The sequence below is a fragment of the Xenopus tropicalis genome, chromosome 4 (genome assembly GCF_000004195.4).
Source record: "Xenopus tropicalis strain Nigerian chromosome 4, UCB_Xtro_10.0, whole genome shotgun sequence".
Taxonomy (NCBI): domain Eukaryota; kingdom Metazoa; phylum Chordata; class Amphibia; order Anura; family Pipidae; genus Xenopus; species Xenopus tropicalis.
Window position 1 is genome coordinate 11,441,993 of NC_030680.2, and position 15,667 is coordinate 11,457,659.

Here is a 15,667-nt window from a genome sequence, read left to right on the forward strand (position 1 = left end):
CGCCGGCGTTCAATAAAAAAAAAACTGGAGGGCAGTTACAAGCTAGAAGTAAGGGCAGTTACCAGTAACTGGAGGCATTACATAGCTAGGAGTAAGGGCAGTTACCTATCTCTGAGGCAGAGCTAGGCACGAGCGCAGTAAAGGGCACGTGGTACAGTACTGAGGCAGTTCACATAGCTAGGAGTAAGGCGGCAGGTATACAGTACTGGCAGGCAGAGCCAGGATAAGCGCCGGCAGTTAGCAGTCACTCGAGAAGTAATACATAGCATAGGAAGTAAGCGCGGCAGTGTACCAGTACTGACGGCCCTTCACATAGCTTTAGATAAGTAGAGCAGTCTTTACTGAGTACTGGAGGCAGACAACCTAGCTAGGGAGAGACTCAAGAGGGGCCTGAGTTACAGCTAAGTTGACGTCCATGAGGGGCGGCGAATTGTATCAGATCTTGACGACGTCATGAACCATCAGAGTGCCAGTTGTGCGCCGACTAAATACGGCGCAAAACAAGTCTTGCGGTACCCAGAGAGCAAGAAGCAGCAACCCAAAACAATGCATTAAACAGCGGCACATGTTATTCCAATTCGTTCAGCTTCCACAACCTTACTTATTCATACGGGAATATTGCTCCGCGCAGCCATGCAGTCTATATGCTACGACGAACTAGCTGCCGGCACACAGCCAGCAGACATGATTCTCCTATTAATCTAGGTGCGAGTGAGGGCATTCATACATGTACATACAAGTACACTGCCATGCCCAGCCCCGTCGTCATATTAAGCTCTGTTCTCTACCTATCGCCACAAAACGAGAAGTAGAATCAAGCCCACAATCAACCTTCCTATTTCTTCTACCGATCAAATTCGCTCGCGCACGCTGAATGCTTTTGCGTGCATTGACGAATCCACTCTCCCCGCGCCGGGCAGACACCAGCGTGAACCCTCCCTCACAACCGATCTTACAAGCAGCCTTCTCCTCTCTCGCAGAGTCCTGCTCAAGGGCCGGTGTCCCCCATTAAACGTCCCCAATACCGAATGTAGAAAGGTATCCTTCAATGGAAATGCTGGTACCACAGCAAAAATGAAGATGTGCCTATAAGGTTCTCAGCGTCGCAAGAACGCGACACGCACAAAACATAACACAACACCACAGAGCGATACTGCTAGCTCCACCGGGGTTCGTAGACTCACAGAAAGTCGCGCGCGCATCGTGCCAGGAGCGCGCGGATGAATCTCTAGCAACATCCTCGCACGGCTATTAGACAGACATATGCAACGAAAATCGAAGAGTTCTAGAGAGTCACGATCTTTAGCACTCTGGGACCAGAGAGCACCACGGACGAGCGACAGTGTCAAGCACTCCGGAAGAGGTAACATGCTCGACGCGAGCAGGAAGCTGGAGCCTCCGAGGTGCTCCAGCGCAACCATCGTGCGAGCCGAGGTGGCGGCCGGCGAGAAGCGACGAGAGGGGTACCGCATGACTCAATCTGAGAGTTGCCCGCATTCCAGAGATTTGGACACGAGCGTATGCAGCAGCGGTTATGCCGGAGTCTGTCTACCCAGGGCAGATCCGAATATCGCCAATGGCTAAGGACTCCAGTCTGATCATCAATCTCCGAACACGGGATTCCAGACTGCCGACATGCAACCTTGAGCAGCCCGGACTCGCAGCACCTTCTGGTTCGCCTAAACACACTCCAATACAATACCCCCGGGTTCGCTCGGTGTACAGGGCAGCCGAGAGTCGTCTCCACGGCGCATGCGGGCGCACTGAGCTCCAGTCGAGAGCGGAGCCAAACGTGTACTCGCTGGGACAGAGAGTTGGCGTGCCGGGAATTTAGACAGCTGAGAGTCCCCTTGTAATGCTTCCCAGGTCTCGGGACGCGGAGTGCTCGAGACAGTCGGGCGCATGTACGCAGGAGTGGCGGTGCGGTAGGCTCTTACTACGCGCGATGGACGCCTCTCTGCCCTCACACCTCCGCATCCTACCCTCTCCAACGACCGTGTTCTCTTACGGTCCGACATCAACCTATTCGGCTACCATCGCTCCGCACTGCCGCTGCCGAACTCTGTGCATACTGCCCAACAGCCCCAACGCTCGCAGCCCCTAGCTATCCTCACCTGCCTCACTTACCCGCTACACCTGTCTCCTACCCCTCACTGTCTCCCTTATGCTCATCACCGTCGTCGCTCAACTACCCTCACATGTACTCCCCTATACCCCTCACCTGTTCTCCTACCCCTCACCCTGCGTGCCTGTGCCTAATCCCTACCACTGTCATGCGGCTTACCCCGCGTCAACTGCTCTCTACCCCCTCACTGTCCTGCAGCTTACCCGCGAGCATGAACCTGCATCCAGGTCACCGATACCCCTCGACGTCTCTAACCAATTACCCCTCACTGCTCTCCTACCGCATAGCTCCACTGTTACCTCCCTTATCCGACTCACCTTGTCTCACTAAACCCGCTCACGTCTGCGCTGAGCCCCCTCACATTAGTCTCATACCCTCCACTTTCTCCTTACCCCTCAATCTGCTCCTAACCCCTCACTCGTCTACTACGCGCGCTCGAGCGTGTTGCTTCCATTACCTCTCACTGTCTCCTTCACCACCTCTGACTGTCGTTACCCCTCACCTGGTACATGGCACGTACACTCTCGACCCTGCGTTCCCTCAGCTGTCCTCTACCCCGTCAACTGCTGCTCTCCTACCGCTCAGCCTGCTCTCTGAACGTACGGACTCTCACTGCATTGGCCGCCTCTCGACCTGCCTCGGCTCGTCTCTCTCATTATCCCGGCTGCCCTCCTCGTGCCCTACCTCACTCTCCTTTCGACGTCTACTCCCCCAGCTCGATAGCCTTCTATGTTCTGTGACTAAGCCAACTCGTCCCACTCGTCCGTGCCTCACGACAGGCACTCTCCAAGAAGATACACAAATATCATCCTTTTAAGGGAGACCGGGCAGCGGTAGACAAGATGTAAACGGCCGGCAGGTGGATTACTATCTTAACGATTTACTGAAACCACCTGAAGGTAGACCTGCCTCGCAGTTTAACCTTTTTCACAAAGGTTGGACCTGTCTATTCCTATGATTCTCTTTGGCGGCTGCCAAGTATACATCCTATGCAAGCGTTTCAGTACTCCTTGCATATATAACTGCCCACACGGCTGACTCTGCCGAAGAGGATCGTCCAGCACCACGACCCTACCATAGCTAACTGATGATACGGCGTTGTGCGCGCGGACGACACTGAGGCAGCCTGTTGATCTTTTACAAGTTGTTAAAGCATCGATGAGACTGCAACACTAAGCAGGTCCGCCAGTTTTGACGATAACACAGAAGGCGAACGCCCATAGTGTTACACGACTACGGAGCAGCCATATCCGAGGATGACACGCACCTATCTGAGAGGTGCGACACACGAGGCTACAAACAGCATGGTCAATACATAAGGACGAGAAAATAGGATCAGAGGTTGCGCGCGCACACGCAATAGTACGGATTGCTGATGGACGCGGCTTATGACACAACAAACGTGAGCAGCAACGTTACATGGAGACAATCTTCGGAACTAGACACTCAGATATACACAACCGCACTCTGCTAGGTCAGACCCAGTCCGAATATCACTGCTAGATACCAACTCGCGCAAGTAGCAGTGCACACAGGACCTTTTTGCAGAGTGAATACCGGTTTATTTCTATAGAGCAGACACATACAGATCATCTACTACGCCGTTGACTGAAAAAATGCCTATTCTGTCGCTAGAAATCTTCTCGAGAGCAACCGTAACTACGGCACGACAGCCACATATAACAGTAATGATTCAGGTCTTCCACGGTTGCCCCCCAGTAGTCCCCATCTTGAAATCTGGTTTAGGACCAGCTTTAACTGTGTGTCAGTGCGACATGCACAGTTGAGCGCAGTGATCTGGGCTTACGGAGAGAAGCTGAGCTAGGGGGAGTGGGAAAATCATCAACAGAAAGTGAAGGTTCTTCCCTGCCATAGAAGCTGAAGCTACATGGGCCCTGCCACTTATTCCTAAGATCCTCATGCAGCACTGCGACTGCACTTCTGAGCTGCTAGTTAATTATGCATCAGCTCAATGAATTACTCAATCAGGCAACTTTGTACTGCTGCTGTGTATATTGTAACTAGCTTTATTACTGACTATATTTTGCCTGTGCATAGTGTCAGATATACGTAGCTGTAATAAGTTGACAGTTATACTGGTATATATACTGTAATATCATGTCGATCAGTTATTGTGCCTTCATCTGCGCCATGTGTTATATTATACGAATGCACTGGATTAGTTAAGCCACGACTACCATTCAATTAATCCTGGCTATCAATGGGTATATTTACTTTATATAGATACATAGCTCATATCGAGTTTGTACGCACCGATTATATCGTTATACTATAAGGAGTAATATAGTTGCCCGTGATATTTATACGGTCCTATATTGGAGGTTGAATACGCAGTACAGTTTGATCTGTTAATATGACTCGCTTAGTATAGTAACGCAGTTATAGCATACCTACATGATATACCGTAATATTGTGCCACAAGATACGGTGTGAGATAGGTAAGTTATATTACGGTAGTATATAGTGGTAGACTACCTAATGCTGTGAAACCTCATCAAGGTTGTGTTTCTGGGAGACATGAAGATACTGTATTTAGACTAGTTGTGATCATATAGTATTTACGTGACTGATGTGATTACACACGAGGTGGTTGAATAGCGAGATACTACGGTGGTATCCATAAGTACCAGTTATAGCTGACTATACGTTATACGTTGTAGTACGGTATAGTGACATTTATTATTGCTATGAGTGTGGTATAATATACCTAGCGCTATATCAGTGACATCTTTATTAGGTGTAATATACTGCTAATACGTGACATTATAGTGACCTCGCCGTAATCATATTATTCACTCGAACTCAACTCATCTCGATACTGTTACTTATTAGATCAGTTTATGTATACTAACGTGTATATAGTGATGACGTCATGATTCAAGGTAGTGCTATATATATAACTGCGTTATATCGGACTTTGGTTTGACACGGTACAGTACTAGTGTATAGGTATCAACTGTATAGTTGCGCAGAGTCGAGTGAGTGCGATATATATACGTACCTAGTTAATCCTACCAGTGACGAAGTATAAGTGATACCTTATACTGTATTTATTAATCCTAGTGACAGAGTATGAGACTGCAAACCGTAATATAGTTATTCACGTTTGATTATTAGTGACGGTAGTGATCGTGATACTACTATACTGTATAATTTACGTAATTCCTGTCCGTATGTTATTCCTTACTATCATACTTCATTGTGTAGTATCTGCGAGCAATCAGGGTAGAATCTAGTCCAATAATACTAGCTACATAAGTGAGCGACTTCATAGAATTGTATATAGATCAAGGTGTATACTATACGAGGATAATACAACGTGACACTTATACGATATACATACTGAGATATCCATACTGCTATATCGAGCAAGGCACATCTTGTATATAGCTCTTAAAATACTTACATGCACATGATGATAATAGTGACAGTTATAGTGTATATATACTGTATATAGTGACAGTTATAGTGTATATATACAGTATATTGTGAGTGGGTCACTAAGCTCAGGTAAGTGACAGCAGCCTAGAGCTACTGGGGGCATCTTCAGGGGCACAGATCTTCCCTGCTAAAGGCTACCAAAATAGCATTGCCTTCCATGTCAGTACAGAATATTCTGTAAGAATTCTTAGATACTTTAATGCATGGAAAAAAAGTTTATATGTAACCAAACCAACGGCTCGCCACTACTGATATCTGGCCAAAATCCTGATGGAAAATTCCATCAGGCAAGGACCACATCGGAGAGTTGATACGGTCCCTCTCTTGATAGATCCTCATACCCCCATCATCTAATCCCCCATAATTCGATCATTGGCCCAAGGGTGCTGAAAACCAATAGAGAGAAAGTCAAGTGTCCTTTCGCTACTGGTAGGAGATTGGCTAATACAGGTATAGGACCCGTTATCCGGAATGCTCGCGACAAAGGGTATTCTGGATAAGGGGTCTTTCCGTAATTTGGATCTCCATACCTTAAGTCTACTAAAAAATCAATAAAACATTAAACCCAGTAGAACTGTTTTGCATCCAATAAGGATTATTTATATCTTAGATGGGATCAAGTACAGGTACTGTTTTATTATTACAGAGAAAAGGGAATCATTTAACCATTAAATAAACCCAATAGGGCTGTTCTGCCCCCAATAAGGGGTAATTATATCTTAGTTGGGATCAAGTACAGGTACTGTTTTATTATTACAGAGAAAAGGGAATCATTTAACCATTAAATAAACCCAATAGGGCTGTTCTGCCCCCAATAAGGGGTAATTATATCTTAGTTGGGATCAAGTACAGGTACTGTTTTATTATTACAGAGAAAAGGGAATCATTTAACCATTAAATAAACCCAATAGGACTGTTCTGCCCCCAATAAGGGGTAATTATATCTTAGTTGGGATCAAGTACAGGTACTGTTTTATTATTACAGAGAAAAAGGAAATCAGTTTTGAAATTCTAAATTATTTGATTAATATGGAGTCTATGGGAGACAGGCTTTCTGTAATTCAGAGCTTTCTGGATAACAGGTTTCCAGATAAGGGATCCCCTACCTGTATACCGTAATATTGCTGATAAAGTAAAAGAAATGTAAATCCAAAAAAAAAATTTTGCATAATGAAAGAAAATAATATTCCAAGAAACTTTCCAATAAATGCCCATTGGGAATACAAACAAGCACTTTATATCAGCATTGGCAAACCTGCAGCCCCTCAGTTGCTGTGGGAAAGTTGTAGTTCAACCGCATCCTTGTAAAGTCAACCAAATCTAGCCCTGGTGATAACAAGCGGTGAGGGCAAGGGAAGGATTCAGTTACAGGCAATATTTTCTCAGAGATGGGGAGAGGAGATACAATCCCTCAATGACCAAGTTGCTGAAGTTAAGGAAAAAGACGCACGTTCAGCGGGGTCCCCTTGAGCCGGATCCTCTTTCTGCAATAATACAGAATAATGAGCAGCAGAGGAGAAAGGGGGTCCCTTAGAGAAACACTGACAGCCCCAAGTCCCATGCCATAGATACAGAAAGACTCATATTCTTTAATTTGCACTTTAACCCAGTCACTGCCAGAAGGTTTTCCACAAACCCATGGAATGGCAAAGACAGTATTGTGCAGTCTTGTGTGTTGTGGCGGTGACAGTAATACTTTATAGCGGTGTTGCACATCTGCATCCCTTTGGGGGATACATCAATATGTAATGCACCATAGGTCAGACTTTACCTAAGTATCAGATCACCAGTTCTACTGGATCCAGCCTTGAGCATTAGATCTGCTGCCTCCATGGGCATTAGGGTGAAGACACACACAGCTCCTAGTAGCAGCTACTTGTCATGGCTGCAAAAACAGACAATGCTGATCATTTACTGATAATTGTCTCTACATGTGTTTTAGAAGAGGCAGTTCACAGTATTGTCTATGGCAGGGGACTTTCTGGGGTTTAGTAGCCGTGACAAGTAGCTGCTACTAAGTAGCTCCGTGTGTCTTCTCCCTTACAGAGCATTTGGTATCTTCATTATGGACAATGAACAATTATTGCATGCAAGTCCAACTCCAGAATAACAGTTCGGGCAATATGAACAAATGGATTAGCACTCTCTGCCTATGCATGTTACATAGTTACATAGTTACATAGTTACATAGGGTTGAAAAAAGACCATTGTCCATCAAGTTCAACCCATCCGAGTAAACCCAGCACACAACCTATACTAACCAATCTATACACTCACATACATAAACTATATATATACAACCAGTAATACTAACTGTAGATATTAGTATCACAATAGCCTTGGATATTCTGCTTGTTCAAAAACTCATCCAGGCCCCTCTTAAAGGCATTAACAGAGTCTGCCATTACCACATCACTAGGAAGGGCATTCCACAGCCTCACTGCCCTCACCGTGAAAAACCACCTACGCTGCTTCAAATGGAAGCTCTGTTCCTCTAATCTATAGGGGTGACCTCTGGTGCGCTGATTGTTTTTATGGGAAAAAAGAACATCCCCCAACTGCCTATAATCCCCTCTAATGTACTTGTACAGAGTAATCATGTCCCCTCGCAAGCGCCTCTTTTCCAGAGAAAACAACCCCAACCTCGACAGTCTAACCTCATAGCTTAAATCTTCCATCCCCTTTACCAGTTTAGTTGCACGTCTCTGCACTCTCTCCAGCTCATTAATATCCTTCTTAAGGACTGGAGCCCAAAACTGCACTGCATACTCAAGGTGAGGCCTTACCAGGGACCTATAAAGCGGCAAAAATATGTTCTCATCCCTTGAGTCAATGCCCTTTTTTATACAAGACAGCACTTTATTTGCTGTAGTAGCCACAGAATGACACTGCCTGGAATTAGACAACTTGTGATCTACAAAAACCCCTAGATCCTTCTCCATTAAGGATGCCCCCAACACACTACCATTCAGTAGATAGTTTGCGTTTATATTATTCCTACCAAAGTGCATAACTTTGCACTTGTCAACATTGAACCTCATTTTCCAGTTTGCTGCCCAGTTTTCCAATTTTGTCAAATCGCTCTGCAAAGCGGCACATCCTGCATGGAACTTATAGTTTTGCACAATTTAGTGTCATCAGCAAAAATAGAAACAGTACTCTCTATGCCCACCTCCAGGTCATTAATAAACAAGTTAAACAGCAAAGGACCAAGGACTGACCCCTGCGGTACTCCACTAACCACACTGGCCCAATTAGAAAATGTTCCATTTACCACCACTCTTTGTACTCTATCCTTCAGCCAGTTTTCTATCCAATTACAAATATTATGTTCTAGGCCAATATTCCTCAATTTGATCATTAACCTTCTGTGCGGTACTGTATCAAACGCTTTAGCAAAATCTAAGTAGATGACATCAACTGCCATTCCAGCATCAAGGTTCCTGCTCACCTCCTCATAAAAGGCAACTAAATTAGTCTGGCAAGATCTGTTACGCATAAAACCATGCTGGCACAAACTAATAGTATTGTGAACTGCAATGTATTCAACTATCCTATCCCTTATTACCCCTTCCAGAAGCTTTCCTACTACTGATGTCAGACTTACAGGCCTATAGTTTTCAGGCTGAGAACGAGATCCCTTTTTAAATAACGGCACCACATTAGCAATCCGCCAGTCTCTCGGCACCATGCCAAACCTCAACGAATCCTGAAAAATTATGTGAAGAGGCTTGGCAATCACAGCGCTCAGCCAAATCACATAATACCCTGCAGTTCGACTCTCAGTCTGATTGGCTGGATAATTAGCAGTGTTTTTCAGGGGTCCATTAACTTTACCCCATCATGGCTGCCGTCCTGACACTAACGACTGTTGGTCCAGTTGCAATCAGATGGCCAAGCAAGCCATTCAAGGTATGTTTTGTAGCTCCTCCTCCGCTCCTCCTCCTGGCTCCTCCGCCAATCAACCTCCTGTCCCGCAGAAACCAGGGTCTGCTATCCCTATAGTAATTGGGCATGAGAGGTTGTGTACACAGATGGCTCATTTATTACTGGGTGGCTACTGTATACATTTCTGAAAAGATTTTGAATTATACTTGCAACTATGCCTTAAGGGTGAAGACACATGGAGCTACTAGTAGCAGCTACTTCTTGTGGCTACAGCAAAAGACAATGCTGATCATTTACAGATAATGGTCTACGTGTGTTTAAGCAGAGGCAATTCTCAGTATCGTCTATAGCAGGGGATTTTCTGGCCTTTAGTAGCTGCTACTAAGTAGCTCAGTGTGTCTTCACCCTTAGTTCTACTGAAAGCAGTATATGTGTTTCTTTTTATATTTTCTGCACTACTGGTTCTGACTCCTGAAGTGTGTGCGTGTGTAGCATGTTTTAACATGTAAATATACACAGAGGGTTTACATTGGGAACATGTAAATATACACAGAGGGTTTGGGTTAGAAGCGTGGGAAAGGTTCACTCTGCCAGTTATGCCACAAGGTACATTACCAGTATTGTAAATACAGCAATTCTGCTCATTTTGGGCTTGCGTCATCATCCAGTCCAGAACGGCAGGGAATAGTTCCACCACATTGTGCCGTCACTGGGTGGTATGTGGGTCACTGAGTTGGATCAATGCAGCCTACCCTTGCTGTTCTGTCTTCTCTGTCCTTTTAGCTTTATCTCCTTTGTACAGGCCTATGGGAAAGAGCCTTATCCATAAGAAGAATGGCAATAAGACAGAGAGGCTGGAACCATGGGGCATATTTATCAAAGGGAAGAGCGCTCGCCAGAGGGATTATTGGCGGCATATTCATCAAAACAGTTCACTCTTTGATAAATATAGTCCTAAAAATCCCATACAACTTAACATCGAGCGGCAGACTTTCCCTCTGGTGAATTGTGACCATCTCTATTTTGCTTTTTGAAAAATATTCCCCCTGGAGCAAAGGGGTCAATACTTGTGCCCAAAAGCTGCTTTCCATGCTGTGGAACCCTGGATGCAAGGAATAAAGTGACCCTTTTAAAATGCATGTGGCCCCATAGGAATGTATTGTGTGGCCCCTCAGTCTTCCAAAAAAAAAGGTTGGAAGGGCCCTTGCAGAGCTTTTAGCCACACACTGTACCCACAACCAGGCAAGCCCACGGCCAATTGGGTTTTACCTCTTCTTGGCAGGGATTATTTTGGGCCAAAAGATTCAATGGAGAGACAACAGCCATTGGTAAGAACCATGTTATGTATGTACTGACACTTAAAGGAACAGTAACACTAAAAAATGCTTTTGTTTTTTTTTAAGTAATTAAATATAATATTCTGTTGCCCTGCACTAGTAAAAGTTGTTTGTTTGCTAATGTATTATTACTATAGTATATCAATAAGTGACTGTGTAGCCATGGGAGCAGCCATTAAAGCTGGAAAAAAGGACAAAAGGCACAGGTTACATAGAAATAACAACCTCTGTAGAATACAATGGTGTTTTATCTGTTATCTGCTTTGTAACCTGTGCCTTTTCTTTTTTGAATGGCTGCCCCCATGGCTACACAGCAGCTGTGTTTATGTAAACTATAGTAGTCTTACTGAGGCAAACACACCAGGTGTAGCAGTGGGCCCAAGTCCGATCCCCCCCAGGGCGCTCCCGCGATCCACTGTCTCCCTCCCCCGACACGCCGCAGGTCAGTATCTTTTAGCAGCGCTTGGGGGAGGGTGTTGGGGGCCTCTGTGGGGGGGATGGGTGGAGGTGTTGGGGGCCATTGGGGAGGCAGAAGCCCCAGTGGGCCCTGCACCTCCCAGTCCGATCCTGCCCAGATACCATTGCCATCTTCCCATTAAATCAGGCCAATGGAAAATGAAGAGAAGTTGCAACTCCACTTCCTTATATGAGGATGCACCTTCAAGTTCAGACTGGGGTGCTACCCCAGGGGCCCCCTACACACACCAGGGTCCCCGCTACCCACACAACTCCCCAACCACCCCCAGAGTGTGTACCTAGGCGCGACTGGAGGAAGAAGGACAGTGGGGGGGGGGTTGATTGCCGACGGGGATCGGGTTTGGGTCACTGGAGCCCTACAGGCTTTCCCTCTGTGTCCCACTGGCCCAATCTGACCCTGTGCACCATACATTGTCTGCCAGTTTGTCTGTTAGAACCTGGTATACATACACAGATTGATGGGCAGTATGGGTAAAATTGGTCACTGAACTGGTCAACCAAATGGTCAACCGATGTTTCCAAGCAAGCGGATCTTCCCCCAATATCCCCACCTACGGGTGGGCGGAATCGGGAGAATCCAGGCTAATTCGATCGTTTGGCCACGGGGGCAAGATTTTTTAACCTGGCCGATTTCAGGCCAGATATCGGTCGGGCAGGCCCGTCATGGCCAATCGGTGTAAGGGACCGATATCGGCAGCTAGAATCGACCCGTGTATGGGGACCTTTAGTCTGATCGGCTGGATAATTAGCAGTGTTTTTCAGGGGTCCATTAACTTTACCCCACCATGGCTGCCATCCTGACACTAATGACTGTTGGTCCAGTTGTACACCAGAACATAAAAAGCCTTACACAAACATTAACCAATGCAGAGACACTGACATACACACACATTTCCACACTGACAGATACACACACACACTGACAGATACACAAACACACATACACTGACAGAGATACACACATTTACACACTGACAGATACACACACACTGACAGAGATACACACACAGACACGCACTTACACAGAGGCTACACCGATGCACAAAGCCCTGGGGGTACATTTTCGTTCGCTTAGAATCACAAAGTCTGGCGCCACAGAGAAAAAAATCATCTAATTATTAGAACCACAGGAGGAGAGTCCAAACCAGCAGGTTTTATCCTCAAGAAAATATTATTCTCATGCCAGGGGCCGGGGCGGAGAGGGATCCCCAGACATTAAGCAGGATATAGGAACAGAAGCTGCAAGGATATTCCTTAGCAAGGGCAGAGGGAAGCCCAGCTGGGGATAGGATGTATTAGCCCCTGTATATCATACCTGCTGCTGGGAAGGAAGGAGCATCATATTAGGCACTTCATTCTACTCCTGCCCCTCTGTGTGTGTGTGGGGGGGTCACTAAATAATTCCAATAGCTGCACAGCCACAAGCTTAAAAGCACGGCTATGGTGGCAAAGGCACACAGGGTATTTTGCCACCTGGATGATTTCGACCTCAGTGGGTGTGTAGCAAAATACTGGTACTGGAGGTGTATTTATGGCTTAGGGCCTGTAACACATAGCAACCACCAATAAGATGTTTACTACCAAACAGGTGACCAGAAAATGCTACCTGCAGATTTGGACTGGCAATCTGTGGGTTCTGGCAAATGCCAGAGGGGCTGCAGTAAGATGCCATAGACATTCACTATTTATTGGGCTGCTGGGGGCTGTTTGGGCCTCTGTTTAGTTAAAAAGCCAGGGCCTATTTTGACTCGCTGTCCAGACCTGTGCCGATTGGTTTCTATAGGTGACTAGACCTGTAGCAGACTCCTTTTATTATTGTACCCTACTTAATATAAACAGTGGGACCTGCTAAATCTATTCTGCCCCAGTACTTACCCTTGGTTTAAGCCAGGGATTCCCAACCTTTCTTACTTGTGAGCCACAGTCAAAGACTTGGAGAGCAACACAAGCGCCATAAAAGTTCATGGAGGAGCCAAATAAGGGCTGTGATTGGCTATTAGGCAGCCTCTATGCACCCTATCAGCTTACAGGGGCTTTATTTGGTAGTAACTCTTGTTTTTATTCAACCAAAACTTGCCCCCAAGTCAGGACTTCAAAAATAACTTCCTGGTTTGGGGGCACTGAGAGCAACACCCAAGGGGTTGGGGAGCAACATGTTGCCCCCGAGCCACTGGTTGGGGATCACTGGTTTAAGCAATATGCCAGCCCCCGTGCTTGTTACATTTTTAATACAAGGAAAACTTATTCTCTTGTTCTGGAGGATGTCAGTAAATATTCCCTTTAATCTCTCACTGACGGCACCGGTTGCTGAGGAGGTTAAATGCGCATTCATCTCTCAATGATCCTATTATTCTCCGAGAACTTCAATAATCTGTCTCCTCCCACTAACCGGCTGTCAAGCAGATCAAAAGCCCTTATACAGATAATCAGGCAGGAACTGCAGTGCTTGATCCCTGTTTATTTGTCTATAAAAGGCATGACGGTCTCTTCCTACATCACTGCTATTACCTATCCCCAAGCATGGAATGTAATTAGACCAAAAATAAGTGGCTGGTTATTAAAGGGTCATAGGCCCCATTGCTACACATGACATAAACTTATGAGCACTATCAGACTTGTGGGGTTCTGAGAGACTTTCCACTGCAGCTCTGTGGGACACACCAGAAGGAGCCCCTCTTCCCCTTGTGGTTACACTACTGCCTAACAGTCACATCAGTCTCCTAGTAACCTATGCCCCTTGGTCTGCCCTTACTGGGGGTATAGATATGGATGATTCCAGAAAAGAGAGTTTACAGGTCAGGAATGCTGAAAGGGTGTGGGTTTGTGTGTACCAGGCCTGGACTGGCAATCTGTAGATTCTGGCAAAAGCCAAGATGCCACAGACATCACTATTTATTGGGCTGCTGGGGGGCTGTTTGGGCCCCTGTGCACTGGGAATGCCAGGGCCTATTTTGAATCCCAATCTGGGCCTGGCATGTATATAAGGGGGTGGTATGTTCCAGCTGTTGGTGCACAGGGTCGGACTGGAGGGTGCAGGCCCCACTGGAGCTGCCATCCCACTCCCCTCTGCTGCCCAACCCCTGAGCACACGTATAATATAATTACATTTGGTTGCGTCGGGGGAGAGACAACAGCAGCCGTCTGGCTGGCCGTCCAGGGCTGGGGCCCACCGGGTTTTTTCCCAGTGCCCATTCCAACCCTGTTGGCAGGGTCGGACTGGGACACGGGGAAAAAACCCGGTGGGCCCCGGCCCTAGTGGGCCCCAGCGGCCCAGTCCGACCTTTGCCGGCTCTCCCCCTACTGACCGACGCGTTCAATTTATACGCGCTCGGGGAGGACGTCAGGCAGGGGCCCTGCGGGGGGGTTAGGGGGGCCCCTGGGGGGGGTTAGGGGACGCGGCTGGGGCACCTGCAGGGCCCCTGGGACGGGAGCCCCGTTGGGCCCTGCACCCCCCAGTCCGACCCTGCCTGTTGGTGCACTACACCCTCAGCTCTGGAATGGTTCTGGGTGCTACATACCAACAACCAGTTGCATTTTCTGGTCTGGTGCTGCCATAAACATCAGACCAGTAAGCACCTATTGGCACATACATATTGGCACCATCGGAAGTGACGCCACATCGCTCCCCTGCCAACAACATATAATAAAAACACAATTATACTGTAAAAAAACATACAGGGGTCTGTATACAAGTAGTGCTACAGTACATCCATACAATTGTTACATAACATAAAATACTTTTACTTTAATTTACTTTCATTCTGAAAGGCGCCCCTGTGATTCTGGGTTCCCAAGCAAACGCTCTCAGTGCCCTGCCCTAAAACTGCCTTTGTTTAGTTGAGGTTCAACAAGGTGTACAGCACTTACAGCCAGCCCAGAACACTTCTGTCTCACTAAGTTGCCAACTCTTAACAGGAAAAGAAGTTGAGTCACTATGACTAGTTTACTATAATTTGTGTCAGAATAAATGTGCTGTAACCTGAGCAACTACGGTTGCCACCTGGCCAGTACATTACTAGCCTGGCTGATGCACATGTTATTAATAGAAAAGAAGCATAACAATACAGGAAGGCTGGTATGTCTATCAAGAAAAGGTGGCAACCCTATAAGCAACTTGCCTGCTCAAGTCCAATGTCATAATTACGTAGTCCAAACTCCAGACCAATTTACCTTCGTTGGGGCAGCATCAGGTCACCCAGTGGCAAAGTGCACTGCACCCATTTATTATAGTCATGTGACAGGTTGGCCACTGTGATTTTCAACTATGATGTCATTGGTGGTGGCAGGGTCAGACTGGGGGCCCTGCAGGTGCGCCCCCCTCCGCAGGGGCCCACTAACCCCCCACAGGGTCCCCCACCTGACTTCCTTCCCTGACCGC

General features: G+C 46.7%; 1 protein-coding gene across 1 annotated transcript in view; it reads right to left on the bottom strand.

Annotated features, from left to right (window-relative positions):
• The window catches only part of lrp4 (LDL receptor related protein 4), a 59,234-nt gene extending 57,762 nt beyond the window's left edge, over positions 1 to 1,472 (bottom strand). Inside the window, exon 1 of the mRNA XM_031900724.1 lies at positions 1,262 to 1,472. Within this exon, the coding sequence (XP_031756584.1) occupies positions 1,262 to 1,472 (211 nt within the window). The remainder of the gene's footprint in view (positions 1 to 1,261) is intronic.
• Positions 1,473 to 15,667: the final 14,195 nt, after the last annotated feature.